This window comes from Sitophilus oryzae, unplaced genomic scaffold, assembly GCF_002938485.1.
Source record: "Sitophilus oryzae breed Bouriz unplaced genomic scaffold, Soryzae_2.0 scaffold_1111_pilon_pilon, whole genome shotgun sequence".
In the NCBI taxonomy this organism is placed as follows: Eukaryota; Metazoa; Arthropoda; class Insecta; order Coleoptera; family Curculionidae; genus Sitophilus; species Sitophilus oryzae.
This window is the reverse complement of record NW_022145740.1, coordinates 3,800,077-3,817,325: the sequence shown is the minus strand read 5'-3', so window position 1 is coordinate 3,817,325 and position 17,249 is coordinate 3,800,077. Positions and strand designations below refer to the sequence as shown.

At 30.7% G+C, this 17,249-nt stretch overlaps 1 protein-coding gene across 1 annotated transcript; it reads left to right on the top strand.

Moving 5' to 3' along the window:
• Positions 1 to 468: 468 nt before the first annotated feature.
• Positions 469 to 15,425, top strand: LOC115882254 (stearoyl-CoA desaturase 5-like). Its single transcript, XM_030900195.1, has 6 exons — positions 469 to 583; positions 1,433 to 1,680; positions 4,225 to 4,373; positions 7,571 to 7,758; positions 9,591 to 9,770; positions 14,954 to 15,425. The coding sequence occupies exons 2-6, from the start codon at positions 1,434 to 1,436 to the stop codon at positions 15,327 to 15,329; spliced, it is 1,140 nt and encodes a 379-aa protein (XP_030756055.1). The 5' UTR covers positions 469 to 583; position 1,433; the 3' UTR covers positions 15,330 to 15,425.
• The last annotated feature ends 1,824 nt before the right edge of the window (positions 15,426 to 17,249 follow it).

Here is a 17,249-nt window from a genome sequence, read left to right as displayed (position 1 = left end):
TAAAAAAAACACATTTTTTCAGATATATTAAGTACCGTAATTCCGATTTGAATCAGATTCTGGGTGTCTATGTTTTGCCTAACATTTGACTTTTACTAAAATCCAAAAAACGTACGAGAAGGGTGAAAACTACCCCCCCCCCCCCTACATAAATTTTAGTATAAATATTTTCCAACTCTACCGACGACAGTTTTTTTTTCATAAAATGTTCCATCCAGTATTTAATAATTTTTTTATCCTCTAGCGGACAAAGCACTTTTTTATAGAGGTAAATTGTGTCCAATGAACTTATTTTGATTTCAAAAATACGTAGTAGTTCTATGTCCATGGAATATTTTCAGATTGTCCATTGTCTTGCAAGTCCATTGTTTTGCAATAAAAATATATTATAATATATTATATATTTATAATATCCTGACTATAAATAAAAAACTGTTTTTTTCATTTTCGTATATTGTATATGTCAAATTTGCCTTATAGGTATATAAAGCCCGTCTAGTCTATTTTGATCAATCACATTGCAAATATTAAAGTAACAGCTAGTAAATTTCAAGTATTAAAATTGATTTCAGCTGCACTCCAGGTACGTTATTTTATGATTATCAATTCGTCTTCGTTGCTTGAAATTGCAATCCTTTTCAAGTATATTCTGTTTTTTATGTTTTATTCAATTGAAAATGCTAACCAAATTGATAGTATTTAAAAGAATTAGTAAGAGCAGTGGCGTAGCAACAGACTCACGGACCTGTGTGCAAAAATTTTATCGGGGTTTTTGTATTTGCATTATTTACAAAACAACATTATAGTTAATTATAACTAATTAACTATAATTTAAATAAAAATATTTCTTGTCATATAACTGCTGTTTTGTTAGATTTCATCATTTTAAGCTGGTTATTTTATCATTTTAAGCTGGTTATTAAATGGTATTTTCCGTTTATAAGACATCTCGACAGTCTGAATTTTTTTCATATTTTTATTTTATATTTTTTTGAATGTTTTATATTTGAACGCTTGAAAGTGATTTTGTTTTAGCGGATTTCTGGGTATTTCTTGGCATCATAAATGCATGGTAAATAAAAATAATTATTAACTATAAATGAATTAAAGAATATTGTCTTGATTAAGGTTCTATTAATAGAATCGTTTTGAGCAAGTTTATTTGACTATTTTACCTACTGCAAACTTATATCATTTACGAAACATAATATCTATAATTAATCTAGTTTACTATAACTATAGTTTTATTAATATAAGTTTTAAAATAGTTTGACTTTTTGATCTTCTGCATGCACTAATGTAATTTATAATGTAATACACTATTTATAATGTAATACACTAATGTAATACATAATATAATTTATATTATTATTCATTTACCAATCTCAGTGATTACCAATAAAATTTTAACATCTATCTTATTCTTGTTCAGCATGTCTTGTTCTCATATCGACGACAGCTCTAAAATACCTTCCAAAACAGAAGGATGTCATAGATGTGATGAGCTAAAAGATAAAAGCAATGCGAACAAAGCAAGTCATTTGTCTCCAAACGCATATAATTATAAACTAGAAATCATGTGGACAAATGTAATAATATATGTGATTTTGCATTCGTTGTTTCTATATGGACTATATCTTATATTTACTGGTCAAGTAGGATGGAAAGCTGTAGTATTTAGTAAGTATAAATAAATCAATTTGCCTTTGTATAAATCAATTTACACACTTCGTACATTTGCATTTTGCATGTTTATATTACTCTTATTAAAATGTTGATTAGGAATTTATCTTAATATGGTGGCTCTGGTTAGTGTACAATCTTATTTATTTATTTAGCTTATGACATCATGATTAGTTAAAATGTTAAATTAATGTTATAATGTCTATACCTTTGTGCATGAGCATTGAGCATCGTTATATATCTTGGTGTATATTCCGTGATCACGACTACGAGATCAGGGCCTATTTTACCATCTGATGGTCTGGGGGGCCCGTTAAACGTTGTAAAATATTCATAATTTCAAATGTAAATTTACATAGCAGAGAAAAAAAAACAGTTACCTACCTCTGATAAGGAAAATAGAATTAAATAAAATAAGCTTTAGATTGATATAATTAATGCATTTTTTTAAATTATTTATAAATTTATATCAAAGATACCGGCATCGGCGATTCCTCAATCTAAAAATAACGTTTTATTTTCTTAATCCAAACTAACAATAGAATTTTTGAATTTTATTGGAAAAGAGGGCCCGAATTTTTGCTTCGGCCTTAGAGCCCGACCTGCCCGACCAGATGAAAAATAGGCCCTGAGCGAGATGATCTTTGGACCCATTTAAAGTGCCCCCACTAGCGGCAAGTTTTCTCATCTCCTAGGGGAAGGACTACATAATAAGAGAAACATCTTTTTACACAATAATTAAAGAAATACAATATTTTTTTTGGTGTTGGTACAATTAGTGTGTTATTTTTCTCTCGTAACACCAAAAGTTCCAACATCCAACTGTAATCTCATAAAACTGTGATATACACTCAGATGAAAAAAAAAACGCAACGGAGAAATTTTTGGTCAATTTTAAAGTGTTATATTTCTGTTATTTTTAGCCCTGTTTTCATGAATTTTTTAGCAAGCTGTACGTAATTATATCAACTTTAATTCGTAAACTAAGTTTTTTATAAACTTTAGTATTTGGAATATTATACAGGGGTAATCGAGGGGTAGTTTTTTACCTTAGCTTTAAAACACCCTGTGCTGTAATTTCGTGTGTGAATTTTCCTAAGATATAATTTTACGGTCAGAACCATGACTCCTGAGCATTTTGGTTTTTGGATCATGTCAATACATGCCTTGGTTAATTTTTAAGAGCGAAATGAACTGATTACGATCAATTTATAATTTTTTCAATTATCATTACTTTTTGATGTAATTTTTTAATATGACGGGATGGTTTTGGTGACTATTATCATAACGTCGTATTACGCTGCATTAGATACTGCATACTAAATTAAAATAAACGTTAAATACTAAAGATACAGTCGTGGTTTTAATAAACATTAACAACGATAACAGAACTAATGATATTAAAGATAACATCTGTAATAATCAAATATACAAACAGAAAAAAAATTTGTAAAAATATAAAATAATATTGCGATATGTTTCCTCATTCTTCTTTAAGGACTAAGCGAAGTTTATTTAATGAAGCTGGTAGCGCTTCGCGACCTACCCTCCTGCCAAGCATTTCTCAAACGTCGAATATGATGATCAATTCATAGTGGTTTATAGTTCACGCCTTGTCATATTGAAAACCAACTTCAAAAAGAAATGATAATTGAAAAAATTGCAAATTGTTGATGGCAAGTTCATTTCGCCCTTAAAAATTAACCATGACATGTTTTGACATGATCCAAAAAACAAAATGCTCAGGAGACATGGTTCTGACCGCAAAAATATATTTTAGGAAAATTCACAAACGAAATTACTGCACAGGGTGTTTTAAAGTTAGGGTAAAAAACAACCCATCGATTAACCCTGTATAATATGCACAATACTGAAGTTTATAAAAAACTGAGTTTACGAATTAAGGTTGATGTAATTATATACAGCTTGCTAAAAAAATCATAAAAATAGGGCTAAAAATAAGAAAAATATAACACTTTAAATTTAAACCAAAAATTTCTCCGTTGCGTTTTTTTGCATCTGAGTGTATATTGGTATAATTATCTGAATGAACTCTATACAAAGTAATTGTAATCAAATAATTTTTTGTGTGCAATTTCTGTTTTAAAGTCTGTCCAAGATATCAGGGAATATCAAGGAAAGATATATGACGACAAAAATATTAGAAAATACAACATAATTTTTAATTACTTTGACACACAGCAACTGTAACTCGCACGTTGGACGTGCTCATCTCACTGGACATACTTTGGAGATTCATAACTAGAGTATTCTCAATGTTTTTAAAATAAATATGTATATAAAAATGTGTTAATAATAATTTAATCTTTGTGAGTAATGCCGTAAAATATTGAAAACTCTAATCATATTGTAAAATACATTTTGATTTGCGTTGTCATCTTATAAAGCTGTAGTACCATGTACCATGCTGTAGTAGCTGTAAAATCATGACTGATTTTTTCATTAGTTTATTTGTGCTTTTATTTTTTATTTATATAGTATAACTTATTATTAAAATTGTTTAATTTATTGTTTATTTAGATATTGTCTATGCCTTTTTTGCTATAAATGGAGTAACCGCAGGTGCCCATCGATTATGGACGCACAGATCATATAAAGCAAACTTACCTTTAAGAATATTTTTGATGCTATGGCAATCTGCTGCTTTGCAGAATGATATTTATATCTGGGTATGTATATTTCATAGAATACTAGGTAGTTGATACATTCCCACTTCGCTGTTCACAAAAATTCGGAAGGTTATATTTATACCCGTAAGAGAAAGGTCACAGAGTACAAAGTCTTCTGTCAATACCTTTTATGCCTAGTATTAAATTAATATGGCGATCTTGTAAGTCGGTGAAAGAAAATGAGATGTGCTCATTACATAACCACTTAATACGACGCTAAATTTCATGCGCCTGAGAAAATACTACTTGCTCTTCTTTCTTTCTTCAGTACGTATTTTCAGTATATTATTGTGCTGGCCGTATTTTTTTTTTTTTAAATGAAACATGTATCCTTTATTTTTGTGATAAAATACAGTGTTACATTACATTTACATTTATAGTTTCATATTTATAGTTTCATAGCACCTAGCAAATTAAATTGCTGTGTGTTCTAGACACTCTAACAAATAACTAATAACTATATGAAAGAAATGAATCATAGGTGCAACAGAAAGAAAAAAACAATAAATACGCAAACTGAAACTACAACAATCGAAACAAAAAAAAACTCAAAAACCCAGTGTGCATAAATTTCTTGCACTGAAACAAATATAAAACAAGCACAAGTATCCCAAACAATGAGCTGCAATTGGCGGGGATGAGAGAGGTCAGCGGGATGTACATTTTATGTATATATTATATGTTACATGAATTTTAAAACTTATTTTTAGTTCAATGCGAGTATTTTGTGTACCGCACTTTTATTATCAGTTATGTATTTTTTTGTAAGAATCTTAAATTTTTTCTGCTGGTTAATTATACGTACGTTATATGGAATTACATTAAACAACTTAGGTGCAAAATAAAGTACTGTTCTTTGTACGTGAGATCTGTGAAAACATGGAACGCTGAGAGTTTTACTACTTACCGCTCTTCTGAGGTTGTTATGATTTTGTACACTCCGTAATTCGGGTTTATTATAAAGGTACATCACAATAGAATGAGCATATAGACATCTCAAATCTAATACCTCAGCCTCTAAAAATAGATTTTCGGTTGGATATCCATTGTTCCTTTTTAAGATTATTTTTAGTATTTTTTTCTGGCAAACTTCAAGACTTTTTATAATGTTATTAAAGCTTGATCCCCAAACAATAATACAATATCTGAGAATAGATTCCACAAGGCAATAATACAGAGTAATCAAAAGATTCTTTTCCAAAAATACCCTTAATTGATAAAACTTATGAAACATACTTCTTATTTTTTTCTTGACTAAATCAATATGTTCCTTACATCTCAAGTGCTGATCTACATTTATTCCGAGGTATTTAGCATAAGAAATTCTATTTATTTTTGGTCAATTTTGGCATATATTATTAACTAGACAATTTTGAGAATGAACCAACAAATAATTTTTTTGGGGTCGATCAACACTTGTAAGAGTGAAGGTTATGAAACTTATTTTTTTAATATTTAATGTTAATAGTCCGCCATCAAGATATTCCCGTATTTTACATAGACCTTGTTCTGCTGCTTCATAAGTCTCATCCCATGAATTTCCTGTAAAAACTATAGCGGTATCGTCTGCATATGCAATTATACTGCCACTTGTGGCCACATCTTTCATTCCGTTGATATATATTAAAAACAATATCGGTCCTAAAGTTGTGCCTTGTGGTACTCCCGTTGCGTTATAGGTATTGGCTGTGCTCTTTTATTTAATATATTATATCAAACACACAATTGCTTCAACATAAATTTAAACCGGCATGCGCCCGGATTATCGATGTGCCCGGATTACTGAAGCTACTAAATTTACTTCTTTTAGAAAATACCACATCCGTTCGAAGGGATGGGACAAAATACCACTTTTAGCACTTATATCATAAATAACTATTATATTATTAATCTAAATTGTAGATAAATATTAATTTCCCATAAAAATCTGATTCATCGCTACGTTGCAGCACGGCATAAACAGTTAATCGGTCTTTCGATCTTTTAATATGGATCTAATTTTTCATCTTGATCAACTCATCTTGGGTTGTATACTGGTTCTTTGCATATTGTCATATTTAAAACTGATCTAATTTTTTTCCTGAAACGGAATCTCGCGGTGACATCACTAGAAAGCAATAACATTTCTGGCCACATATCGTCAAAAAAACGTGTTTCGTGCCAGTGTTCACATCAGTTTATCTAGCGCAATTCATAACTTGCTAAAAATTCTGTTTTCGTTTGTGAAATTTCTGATGAAATAAGTGCGTAATCATTTCGTTTTTGTATAAACCAGTTGTATAATAGTATAGTTTGTTCAACGATTCAGGGAAGATTCCGACAGATAATATCCAAAAAATGCAGAAAACATAATTTACTTGTGATTTAAAATGATAGACACAAGTGTCACTGTCACGGGTCGCCAATTTGATGTTCTATAGCTATTCTTTATTCTCTTATTCTTCTATTCTAAACTGTTTTTATTTGCTTTTAAAATAATACGTTATCGATAATGATATTCCTACCCGGCCTTTGAAATTATTTTGATATAAAAGTCCTTATTATATCTCTTTTGTTCATGTCAAAAACTGCAGATTTTGAAACCATAATCTGTACCGCAAATTGGCAAGCTTTTTTCCCAGAATCAAGATACTCTAAAATTTTAGATTATTTCGGCGAGAGTAAGAATTTTATGTGCTCGTTTGATTGGAACTATTACATTTAACCCGCTCTAGAATCCTTTGCAGAAAATAGACTCAGTTCATAAACAAAAAGCAAACGATTCTGCTTGTCTAGATTGGAGAATTCTGAGATTTCACGTGATTTTTTTGCGCTCGGTTTTCAGGGGCAAATGTTTAAAAATGTCCGAATAATAGCCAGATTACTAGAGTGCACGTTCTAGAGAGTGTCCGGACTATTATTGATGTTCTACTGTATTTAATTCCTCTCATTTCTGCAGACAATATATTTGTCAATTTCGAGAAAACTAAATATTAATTTTGACATTTTAAATAAAAAATAGCATGGACTGAAGACTGACCTCATACCTCAGAGTTACCTATTACCTCATATAATTAAGTTCATATTTTTGTCATGAAATATTTTTCTCATATAATATTTTTGCCCACATTTGTCCATTTTAATACATTCACACAATGTTTTATTATTAAAGAAACCTTACTGCTGTTTTATTAACTAATGTATTGTAAATTTGCAAGGCCCGTGATCATAGAGTACATCACAAATATACTGAAACTAATGCTGATCCACACAATGCAAGTAGAGGATTTTTCTTTTCCCATGTCGGATGGTTGTTATGCAAAAAGCATAAGGATGTTATTGAAAAAGGAAAAACAATTGATATGTCTGATGTGTTAGCAGACCCTGTGGTCCAATTCCAAAGAAGGTAAGTATTTAATGGCAACAGTAGTATAAGTAATAAAAAGTAAAGATGGTGACCTATTAAGAAAAATAAATAATTTTGCTATACCGGGTGCGTCTCAAAAGTGGCTCACCCCTATAACTTTTTTATTTTTTCAGATAACAAAACGAGATTTGATATGTTAGTATATGACATAAATTAGGATTAAATGACGTATTCAATTGGTTTGGGGAGTTTTCCTATTTCACCGGAAATGACTACAACTTTTGATTTTTAAATGACACCATTATTTTTTTAATTTATTCGACAGACTAACCAAGTATTTTTTTTAATTTATTCGACAGAATATGACACTCTGAATAAAATGCCAAATCACATGTCAACTTTTAACATTTTTGCATATGGTTTATTTGAAATTGTAACATGCGGTTCATAACGACAATTTGACTCAAAATACCAAGCGTGGTATCAAGTTATTCGTTAAAATATGTTTTTTTCCAAATATGGTAATGCGCCACCCTTGTTCCATTTGAAAAATTGAGATATGATTAAAAATACGATTTGGGCCTCTTTTAACCGGTCAGGACAAGACACGAAAAACCTTAGACGGTCAAATCTATTTTTCCAAGGTTCCTTGATTAAAAGTTAGTATTTTTAACACCACCATGGCACTCTAGATTGAAATTTAAAATACAATTTGTTTTTAAGTGAAAATGTCAAAACTTGACATATGATATGTCATTCTATTCAGAGTGTCATTTTCTATCGAATAAAAGTTGTAATAATTTCCGGTGAAACAGGAAGTGACAAAAAAAACAATAAAATACGTCAATCAATCCCTCGTCATATATACTAAATATAGTTTTTTATCTGAAAAAATGAAAAAAGATATAGGGGTGAGCCACTTTAGAGACGCACCCGGTAGACTACAATATAATTTATTCATTAGCATTAGTATATGATTAAATAATTAACTATAAACATTAGTCCAAAGTTATAAACATTAGTTTATTTGCTGTTCTGAATACTTATACACGCTTATTTAAGACTCACCCTGTATATTATCATTGACACCTGATAACACTTGTAGTAAATAAAGACATTGACAGTCCGAAATTATTTTATTGTTTGGAATACCAAGGGCATGGAATACACATACTATATCTTCTCCAAAGTAGTAGAATCTATAATATTCTATTTCATTCTTTTCACTTTCTTCCCAGAATTTGCTAACTCGATAATATCTATATGATGTTCTTTATATTCCAAGTGGATATTCTAACCTTTGTGAATCTTATCAGTCCCTGACTTTAAGGGTGGTCAGAGGCTACGGGCAGTGATTTATATTTTGTCTGTTATATTGATTTATTTAGCAATTTAATGCGATACTTTCCCACTTGCCTTTTCAATCATAGGTATGTCATGTATCTGTTTCTCAGGATTTATCGGCTTTGGTGACAACATTACCTCTGTCCTCTCTACATGTATCTTGATTTCTAGTCGCTCCCAGACTCTCTTCGCCATTGTTTAGCGTTTACTGAATTTACTGTTTAGCCTGCATGTGGATAAGTACTGTTTTCAGGGTGTAGTACGCGGATTCATAAATAAGAACGGGTGTTCCATTATTTATATCAACTTAATTATAATTTTTTTCTCCATCGATCCTTTCAGTTTTTTAAAAAAATTCTGTTTTTTGCCACTAGAAAAAAAAAATATCCAAAATATAACACATTTTTTTGTAAACACCACTTCGCTGATACCATTAACATGGACTAATTTGTTAGTGTTATTTAATTAGTAACGTTATATAATAAACATTAATTAAATAACGTTATTTATTGATTTTTTGATTCTAGGCATTATAGGAAATTGATTTTCTTGGGTACTCTAGTAGTACCTATGTTGGTCAGTTGTTACTTGGGTGAAACTGTCTGGATTTCATTTGTCATGGCTATTACTAAATATATTTTTTCTGTAAATGGAACATGGTGTATAAATAGCGTTGCTCATATGTTTGGGTCAAAACCGTATAATAAGTAAGTAAATAATACGAATTATTAAGGTAAACCCTGCGGCAGTTACATAGGATCAGCATTTATTCCATAATTTTGGTCTACTAATCCGTAAATATGACTTCTTAGGAATTTTTCAACAAAAAATATAGTGATTAATATAATAATAATTGTGTAATAAATATTACTAAAAAATAAAAGTTTTTTTTATGTAAAATGCCACTTTGTGCAACCCAAAATCTCTAATGACGCACAGTGTTTCGATCAGTACAAGTTAACCGGACAAAATTGATATAGTTTTTTTACTAAAATTATTTTATTGCTTATAGATTTTAATATATTTTTCATACTAAACCATAAATATTTGCTAAATATAACTGCATGGTTTGTATTATCCGAGCGGTCACTTTTGACAGATGTGCTCAACGTAACATTAAATTAATTTTGACATGTATTCTTTAAGTTCAAACCAAATTACCTATATTATGTATCTAATTTTATAATATCCTACTTACACTAAATATTTCAACTGCTTAACATAAACTAATTCCTAACATATTCTGTTGAGCCTGATGAGCATGTATCGAGTGGCAAACTAAGAATGGATGCCGGCTGTATCTCAGAAACCACTTATCGTATAACTTTGGGAAAAATATTGTAATAAGTAGTTAGTTAGTTAGGTACCTACCTGGTACTTTGTATGGGCCCTTAAAAAACTCCAAGGGCCTTATCTTTAACCTCTAAATTCATAACTAAAATATACTAATCACAGTAAAAAATACACTGCGATACTTTTAGTTACGAATATTATACCACGGACTGCAACGTCAGATGATGTATTATTCGTCGGTTAATTAACTTTAAACAGGAAAAGTAATAAAATCAAAACTATTGAAGATTTATTTGTAATTTTTTGATAAAAGCTGTCAAAATTTCCCTAATGACTTTTAATCATATATTATATCACGAGATCTATAAATTAAGTCGATTAAACTATTCAAATATATTTTACGCGTGATTTTGCTTGGAAAATAGTTGAATGCACAATAATTTAATAAAAGTTTTTATTCTAAAATTATTGTACATGAAACTATTTTCTAAAAAGCTAAATCATGCAAAAAATTAGTTGGGTAGTTTAATCAATTAAATTTATAGGTTGAGTGATATACGGCTAGATTATTTCCTGAATGACTTAGAATGAAGCGAATGACTTAGGATGAAGCAAATAACTATAAGAATTTTATTAACTATAAAATTTAACATTTTGCTAAACCGTGAATTCATTTTCACTACAGCGGTAAATAAAATTTATAGACGTTTCAAAATGACGTCTCGAAAGTAATGTTTGTACTTCTGCTACCTTGGTTACGCATCCAACAATGCATCGAGGAGGTCTTTACCAAGGGGTTTTTACCAATTAAAATCGTTATTAAGTCATACATATGAGTTGTAAATCAATGTTTTTAAATGAACTGTTGCCAAAATCTCTCAGAATTAGTGATAAACGACAAAAATAAAACCCAAAAGGAAGCCGAAAAAATAATCGCGGTTAAACTGGTCTTGGGATTTAATCACTTATCTAAACAAAATTTATTCGAAAAAATAGATTAGCTGATTGGTCCATTTCACGATGAGGGAAATAATCAGTCGAAACACTGTGCGATGCGCGACGGTGGAAAATGTGTTGGTTAGGGAAATTTCTTTAGAAGTAAAAACTCTCTGGCAGAGATGGTTTCTGTTGGTTATTTTTATATATCTTTCAGAGGTAAAATACCCATGATTTTTTCAATAAATGTAACCTATAAAGTTTGTTAACAATATCACTATTTATAGAAATTATATTTCATGGACTAGACATTTCTAATAATAGGGCGATTCACGGCGATGATACGCTAAACGTTTATGGAGAACAAGTAATATGATTTTTTTTTAAATATGTATTTTTACATAAGGACACCTGCTCAACCAAAATCCTACCATCGGTTCTCCATAACATTTTCCGTATCATGGTCGTGAATCACCTTGTATAGCAATTCATGAGATTTATTAACAAATAAGTGCTTGTAACACCTTCCAAAAAACAAAATATATTTGTAGTGTTAAAAGAACCTACATAAGAGCTTCAACGAAATTTGTAAAATATATTCATAATAGTCCGCTCGAGATATTAATTCCCGTGAGTTCTTCTAGGGGAACTTTTTGTTAGGATTCTAAATAATTTTTAAGGTGTTAACGTCGACATTAAGCAAAATTTCGCTTCAAACAATTTTGATTAAAAAATCGCTTTTTTTTTTATCCTGTATGTACTTTTTGACAAACTACATATGCTAAAAAATTTAACTAATCAATATGCAATTTAAAGAATGCATCCATTTTTCTCAAAGAGACCTGGTTCAAATTAAAAAAGTAGAAAAAAGACTCAAAGTCTCGGTCTCAACGGTTATACAACGTTAAACTGTTACACGTGTTTCGCTCATATACGAGCATCATCAGACCTAACAAGAAAGAACCTAAATAAATAGCAAATAATAAAAAGGTCATCATAACTTACAAATACAATTAAAATTAATCCAAATGCACGTTCACATTTTACATTTAAAACAACACTGAGACGAGGCTGAAATGGCCGGCAAATATTTGTCAATAAAAAACAAACAGAAACAAAAAATCAAACAAAATCAAAAATAAAATAAAAAATAAAAAATAGAATAACCCAGCGGGATTTGAACTCTAGCCTCCCGGGTGGGAACCAGAGAGCAAAGCCACCAAGCTACCATACTACTAAAATAAAGATTCAGAACTCAACAATAATACACGGCCGAATTAATCTTTCAGATTATTGAAAATTAATGTTGGTTCGAAATTATAAATGTCATTCACGCACACAAGAACCGGACTATTTTTAGCTCTAGTTATTTCCATTTTCTCCAATAAATCAAGTTTTTTACTTTTTTGGCATTCGTGCAGAACACTAACGTTTTCTAAGATGGAAAAATCGTGACCTGTGGCTAATAAGTGGTTCGCAAAAGCCGATTTAGTCTCAGTTATATCCGAATTTCTGTACTTATTGACAAGGCTCAGATGTTCCTGTATTCGGGTGGAAATCTTTCTACCTGATTGCCCCACATAGACGACTTGACAGTCGCCACAATTCAAAGAATAAACTCCCGATTTAGAGAGCCTCTTCGTTTTGTCTTTATTTCTAACCAAATTTGCTTTTAATGTATTAATAGTTTTAAAGGAAATAGATAAATTAAGATTTTTAATATATTTTGCCAATTGGAGTGAAATATTACCAAAAAATGTTAAAACTTTATACGGGCCTCTCTGTAAATTTTTCGAATGTATGACATTATAAGACATCTTGTTCCTATTTACAAACTTATAGTAAATCTTGTTAATAGTTCCTAGCGGAAACCCGTTGTTTAAAGCAATTTGTCTTATAATGTTGAGCTCTTTATTAAACGCTTCTCTGGATAGTGGCAAGTTACATAATCTATAGAACAAAGAATTAAACGCTGCGAATCGATGGGAATATGGGGAGTTAGAAATATGCTGAATAACGTTATCTGTGGAGGAGGGTTTTCTAAAAATTTCAAACTCTATTTTATTATTATTTCTCATAAGTAATAAATCCAAGAACGGTAATTTGCCTTCATTTTCTTTTTCCAAACTGAAAGAAATTCTATTATGTAAGGTATTGACATAAGAAAGGAAATCCACCAGCTGCCGTTCACTGCCACCCCACATGATGCAAACATCATCTACATATCTTCTATAAGCTATTAAATACTGTGAAAAACTACTCTCCATTATCTGTCAATAGATATTGACATATATAATCAATATGCATCGATCCAATCATCCACCAATAAGTGAAAAAAGCTCGAATTTGGCCGGAATTTTTTTTGGAAATTTTGCTTTTTCAACTTTTTTTAGGGTATCTATCTATCTAGTATCTACCGAACCCTTTATTTCTAAGAAACCAATTATGCAACGTCGAATAAACGACTGATGGCGTCCTCCCATGGCGTATGTTTCGTTTCTTAGATTTTCATAAGGAGTCATAGACAACGATTCAAAGTTGAAATTTTACCAAAATCAAAAAACCCAAATGAAACCTCTACGGATAGAGCTAGTGGTCCTCTATAACCGCCCCATTTAAATTATGTTTCAAAAATTTCCTAAAATTTCCCGGCCAAAATCGAGCTTTTTTCACTTATTCCGATTTGAAAGATTTTTGGGCGTGGCAGTTTGTTAAAAAGTGTAACAGGGTGTGAAAAAAATAAAAATCGATTTCTTCATTTTCGGCAATTTTTTTTATTTTCTTTTAAATACAACATAAAAAGGTCAAGTGTATGGAGTCAAATTGCATTTAGAATTCTTACATAACGTCTTCTAACCGTATCAGGTGAGAAAAGTGGACAAAGTTAATAAATAAAAATTTTGGATTTTATTCAAAGTGGTATATCCAGAAGATCGACAATCGAAATTTTTCAAATTAAATATCTGGGAAACTATGCATTTTTGAAACACAATTTAAATGGGACGAATGTAAAGCTCTACTAGCTCTATCCGTAGAGGTCTCACTGATCGTTTAGCTTATTGCCGTGTCCGAGAGGAAACATCTTATCATCTTATCTGTATTATTTTTTTCTGCTGGTAGAATTTTAATGTAGCGACCATAATGTCAAAATTTTCAGTATGACTTTCACGCTTAATTTCAACGTTACCACCTTAAAAGTTATTTAGAATCATAATAAAAGGTCCCCTTCTAAAAACACACGGATTTTGGTAGCTCAACCGAACTATAACGATGGTCTAAAACGGAAATGTTGTGAGTGCATTTTCCTGCAAAACTGAGTTAAACTCATAACGAATATTTTCGGTATAAATTTTCTTACGCACACCAGTATACACTAAAGTATACAAATCTTTTGGTGTCACAGCCATCTTCCATTTGTGTAAAGTACCACTTGGATTTTGGTGAACTTATAAACTTTAAATTTCATAAAACTCAAAACATACAATTTTGCACTTTCAGCATTTCTGAACTAGACCATCGAAAAGCAATATAACCAGAAGTACGTAAATGCATTAATAAAAAACTGCATTAGCAGTCTCCGAAACTACCAAATATATTTCTGTTTATGTAGGTGTAACCTCAATATTGATATAACTGAAAATTAATAGAAAAATTTTTATAGGCATATTAAAGCAGTAGAAAATTTAACACTGGGCATAATTGGTCTAGGCGAAGGATGGCATAATTTTCACCACTCATTCCCGTGGGATTATAGGGCTGGTGAACTGGGAAGCTACGGATCTAACCTTAGTGCTGGATTTTTGGATTTAATGGCTAAAATTGGCTGGGCCACAGAACTAAAAATTGCAAGTGATGATCTAATTTTAAAAACAATTCTTAAAAATGGAGATGGTACCTGGCATGGCTTAATTAAAGACAACAATAATAACGTAATAGCCAACAAAAATTTAAAAATAAACTACAATCACTCATGGGGATGGGGTGATCCGGATATGAAATTTGAAGAAACTAACGGCATAAAGATATTAAATTCTTAAGGAGCTGATTATCCCAGACACGCACACACTGATCCAACCGAGCTTTATTTTTAAGGTTTTTTATGTTGTTATTTTTTTAATAAATGATTTTTTAAGATAAAATATCAGTTTTAATTCATAATACAGATTAAAATAAAATTTTCATAGCATAACGTAGGAGGCCTACTTAATTTTCTTTTGAAAATTATATACAGGATAATTCACGGCCATATGGTACGTTACACGTTTATAGAGAACAGATTATTTTTTTTTAAATTTGAATTTTTGTATTATACACCTGTTCCGTCTCGCCAAATTATTTTCAGTACTACAGTGTTGCCGCTTCATACTAAAAGTGATAGTAACTTTGTTATTGTAGTTATTTTTACATCCGGTATAGGGAAAAGGTAAAGGAAAGTTGACAAATCCGATCTGTCTAAATCAACCAATAGGATATCGTACAGGGAGATCAGACAAAATAGATATTTCCGATTATATGAAATTGTTCAAATCATTGTTACTTTAAATTCAAGCTTATGTACATTATTTAAAGAATCGAAACAAAAATTTTGTTAGTAATATGACAACATAGGTAGTAGATTAAATTTACAAGAAAGAAAATCCAGAAAAAATCCAGTGGTTCTCAAATTGCCAATAATAAAAAAGTGTTTCCTCTTGTAAAAACAATACTGTATTATGAATAAATTAGCACAGCGAAAAGTGCTAGGGTTACTCAGTCATTTCGAAACAGAGTATAATCTGTCGATAAGACCGACTGAAAAATATCTGTATTTTGGTTGATAGCATTTAGCATTCTAATTATTACAGTTGGGGTTTGGAACCTTTGGCGTTACACAGCAAAATACAACACTAAATCACCACAATACACCAAAACACTTTTACTTTTTCATTGGACGCGCGTTTGCATCATCTGTTGATGATGCAAATATGGTTAGCGAATCGCGCGTCCAGTGTAAAAGTAAAAGTGTTTTGGTGTATTGTGGTGATTTAGTGATTTAGTGTTGTATTTTTTTATTCTAATTGTTCTTATACGAATGAAGTATAAATATTTTGAAAACAATATTTCTATATCGACGTAATTAAAGTTTTCTTTTATTGAAGGGGGTTAGAACCTTAAAGTTAATTTTAAGCACCTTTTTCTTTCTCTCTACCCTTTATACTACCATTTCTAGATATAAACCTCAAACTAACCCCACATTTTTTTTATATTTGCCACACTTTTGTTTGAAGTGTATAGAATAGTATTGGGACTTTATCCCAATAGCTATCTCAATACTATTCCGATAAATCCACAAAAAAAATACAGAAAAATACCTGAAAATTCTAAAAAATTGGAGACAAACCTTACTTATTTTAAAAATAATAATACACTATATTGACATCCATACAAAATAATGTATCTGTATTCCTCGCTCAGTAAAGGAAAGAAGCTTTTCTAAATTCTGTCTTCACAAGCGAAGAATGATAACGTGTCCGTAATATTAAAAGCTCCGAAACTTCGAGTCAGCAAAAATATAATTTGAAAGTTTTACGTTTTTTACAGGCCGCCCGGCTTTAACTTACTTACGAACTTTTCACCTCTAACCACTTTACATGTAGAAGAGGAACTGAGAGACTCGAAAACAATTCCTTTATTGACTTTTTAGTCTTATGTTGTGCAAAATACGGTGTACGAAAATGAGGATAATAGGGGAGACAAGGTAGTTTTATGTTTGGTAGCGTTAATAATTTAATGTTACTAAAACAATAATAATGTATATTATTAGAGGGATCACTTGGAAAAAAAGTGTTGGAAAACTAATTATTGATTTGATCGGTTCGTTTGACGTGAAAGGAAAGTTTCCTATAGGTTTGCACAGTTGCTTGACAGCTTGAAGGGCACGGAGGGCCAAACTCCAACCGTACAAGGGTGTAAAAGCC

Excerpts from the sequence above, each read along its gene's own strand:
- LOC115882254 (XM_030900195.1), top strand. The coding sequence starts at position 1,434 with ATGTCTTGTTCTCATATCGACGACAGCTCTAAAATACCTTCCAAAACA. Across the intron at positions 4,374-7,570 it reads AGAATGATATTTATATCTGG|GCCCGTGATCATAGAGTACA; the intron begins GTATGTATATTT and ends TAAATTTGCAAG. Across the intron at positions 7,759-9,590 it reads GTGGTCCAATTCCAAAGAAG|GCATTATAGGAAATTGATTT; the intron begins GTAAGTATTTAA and ends TTTTGATTCTAG.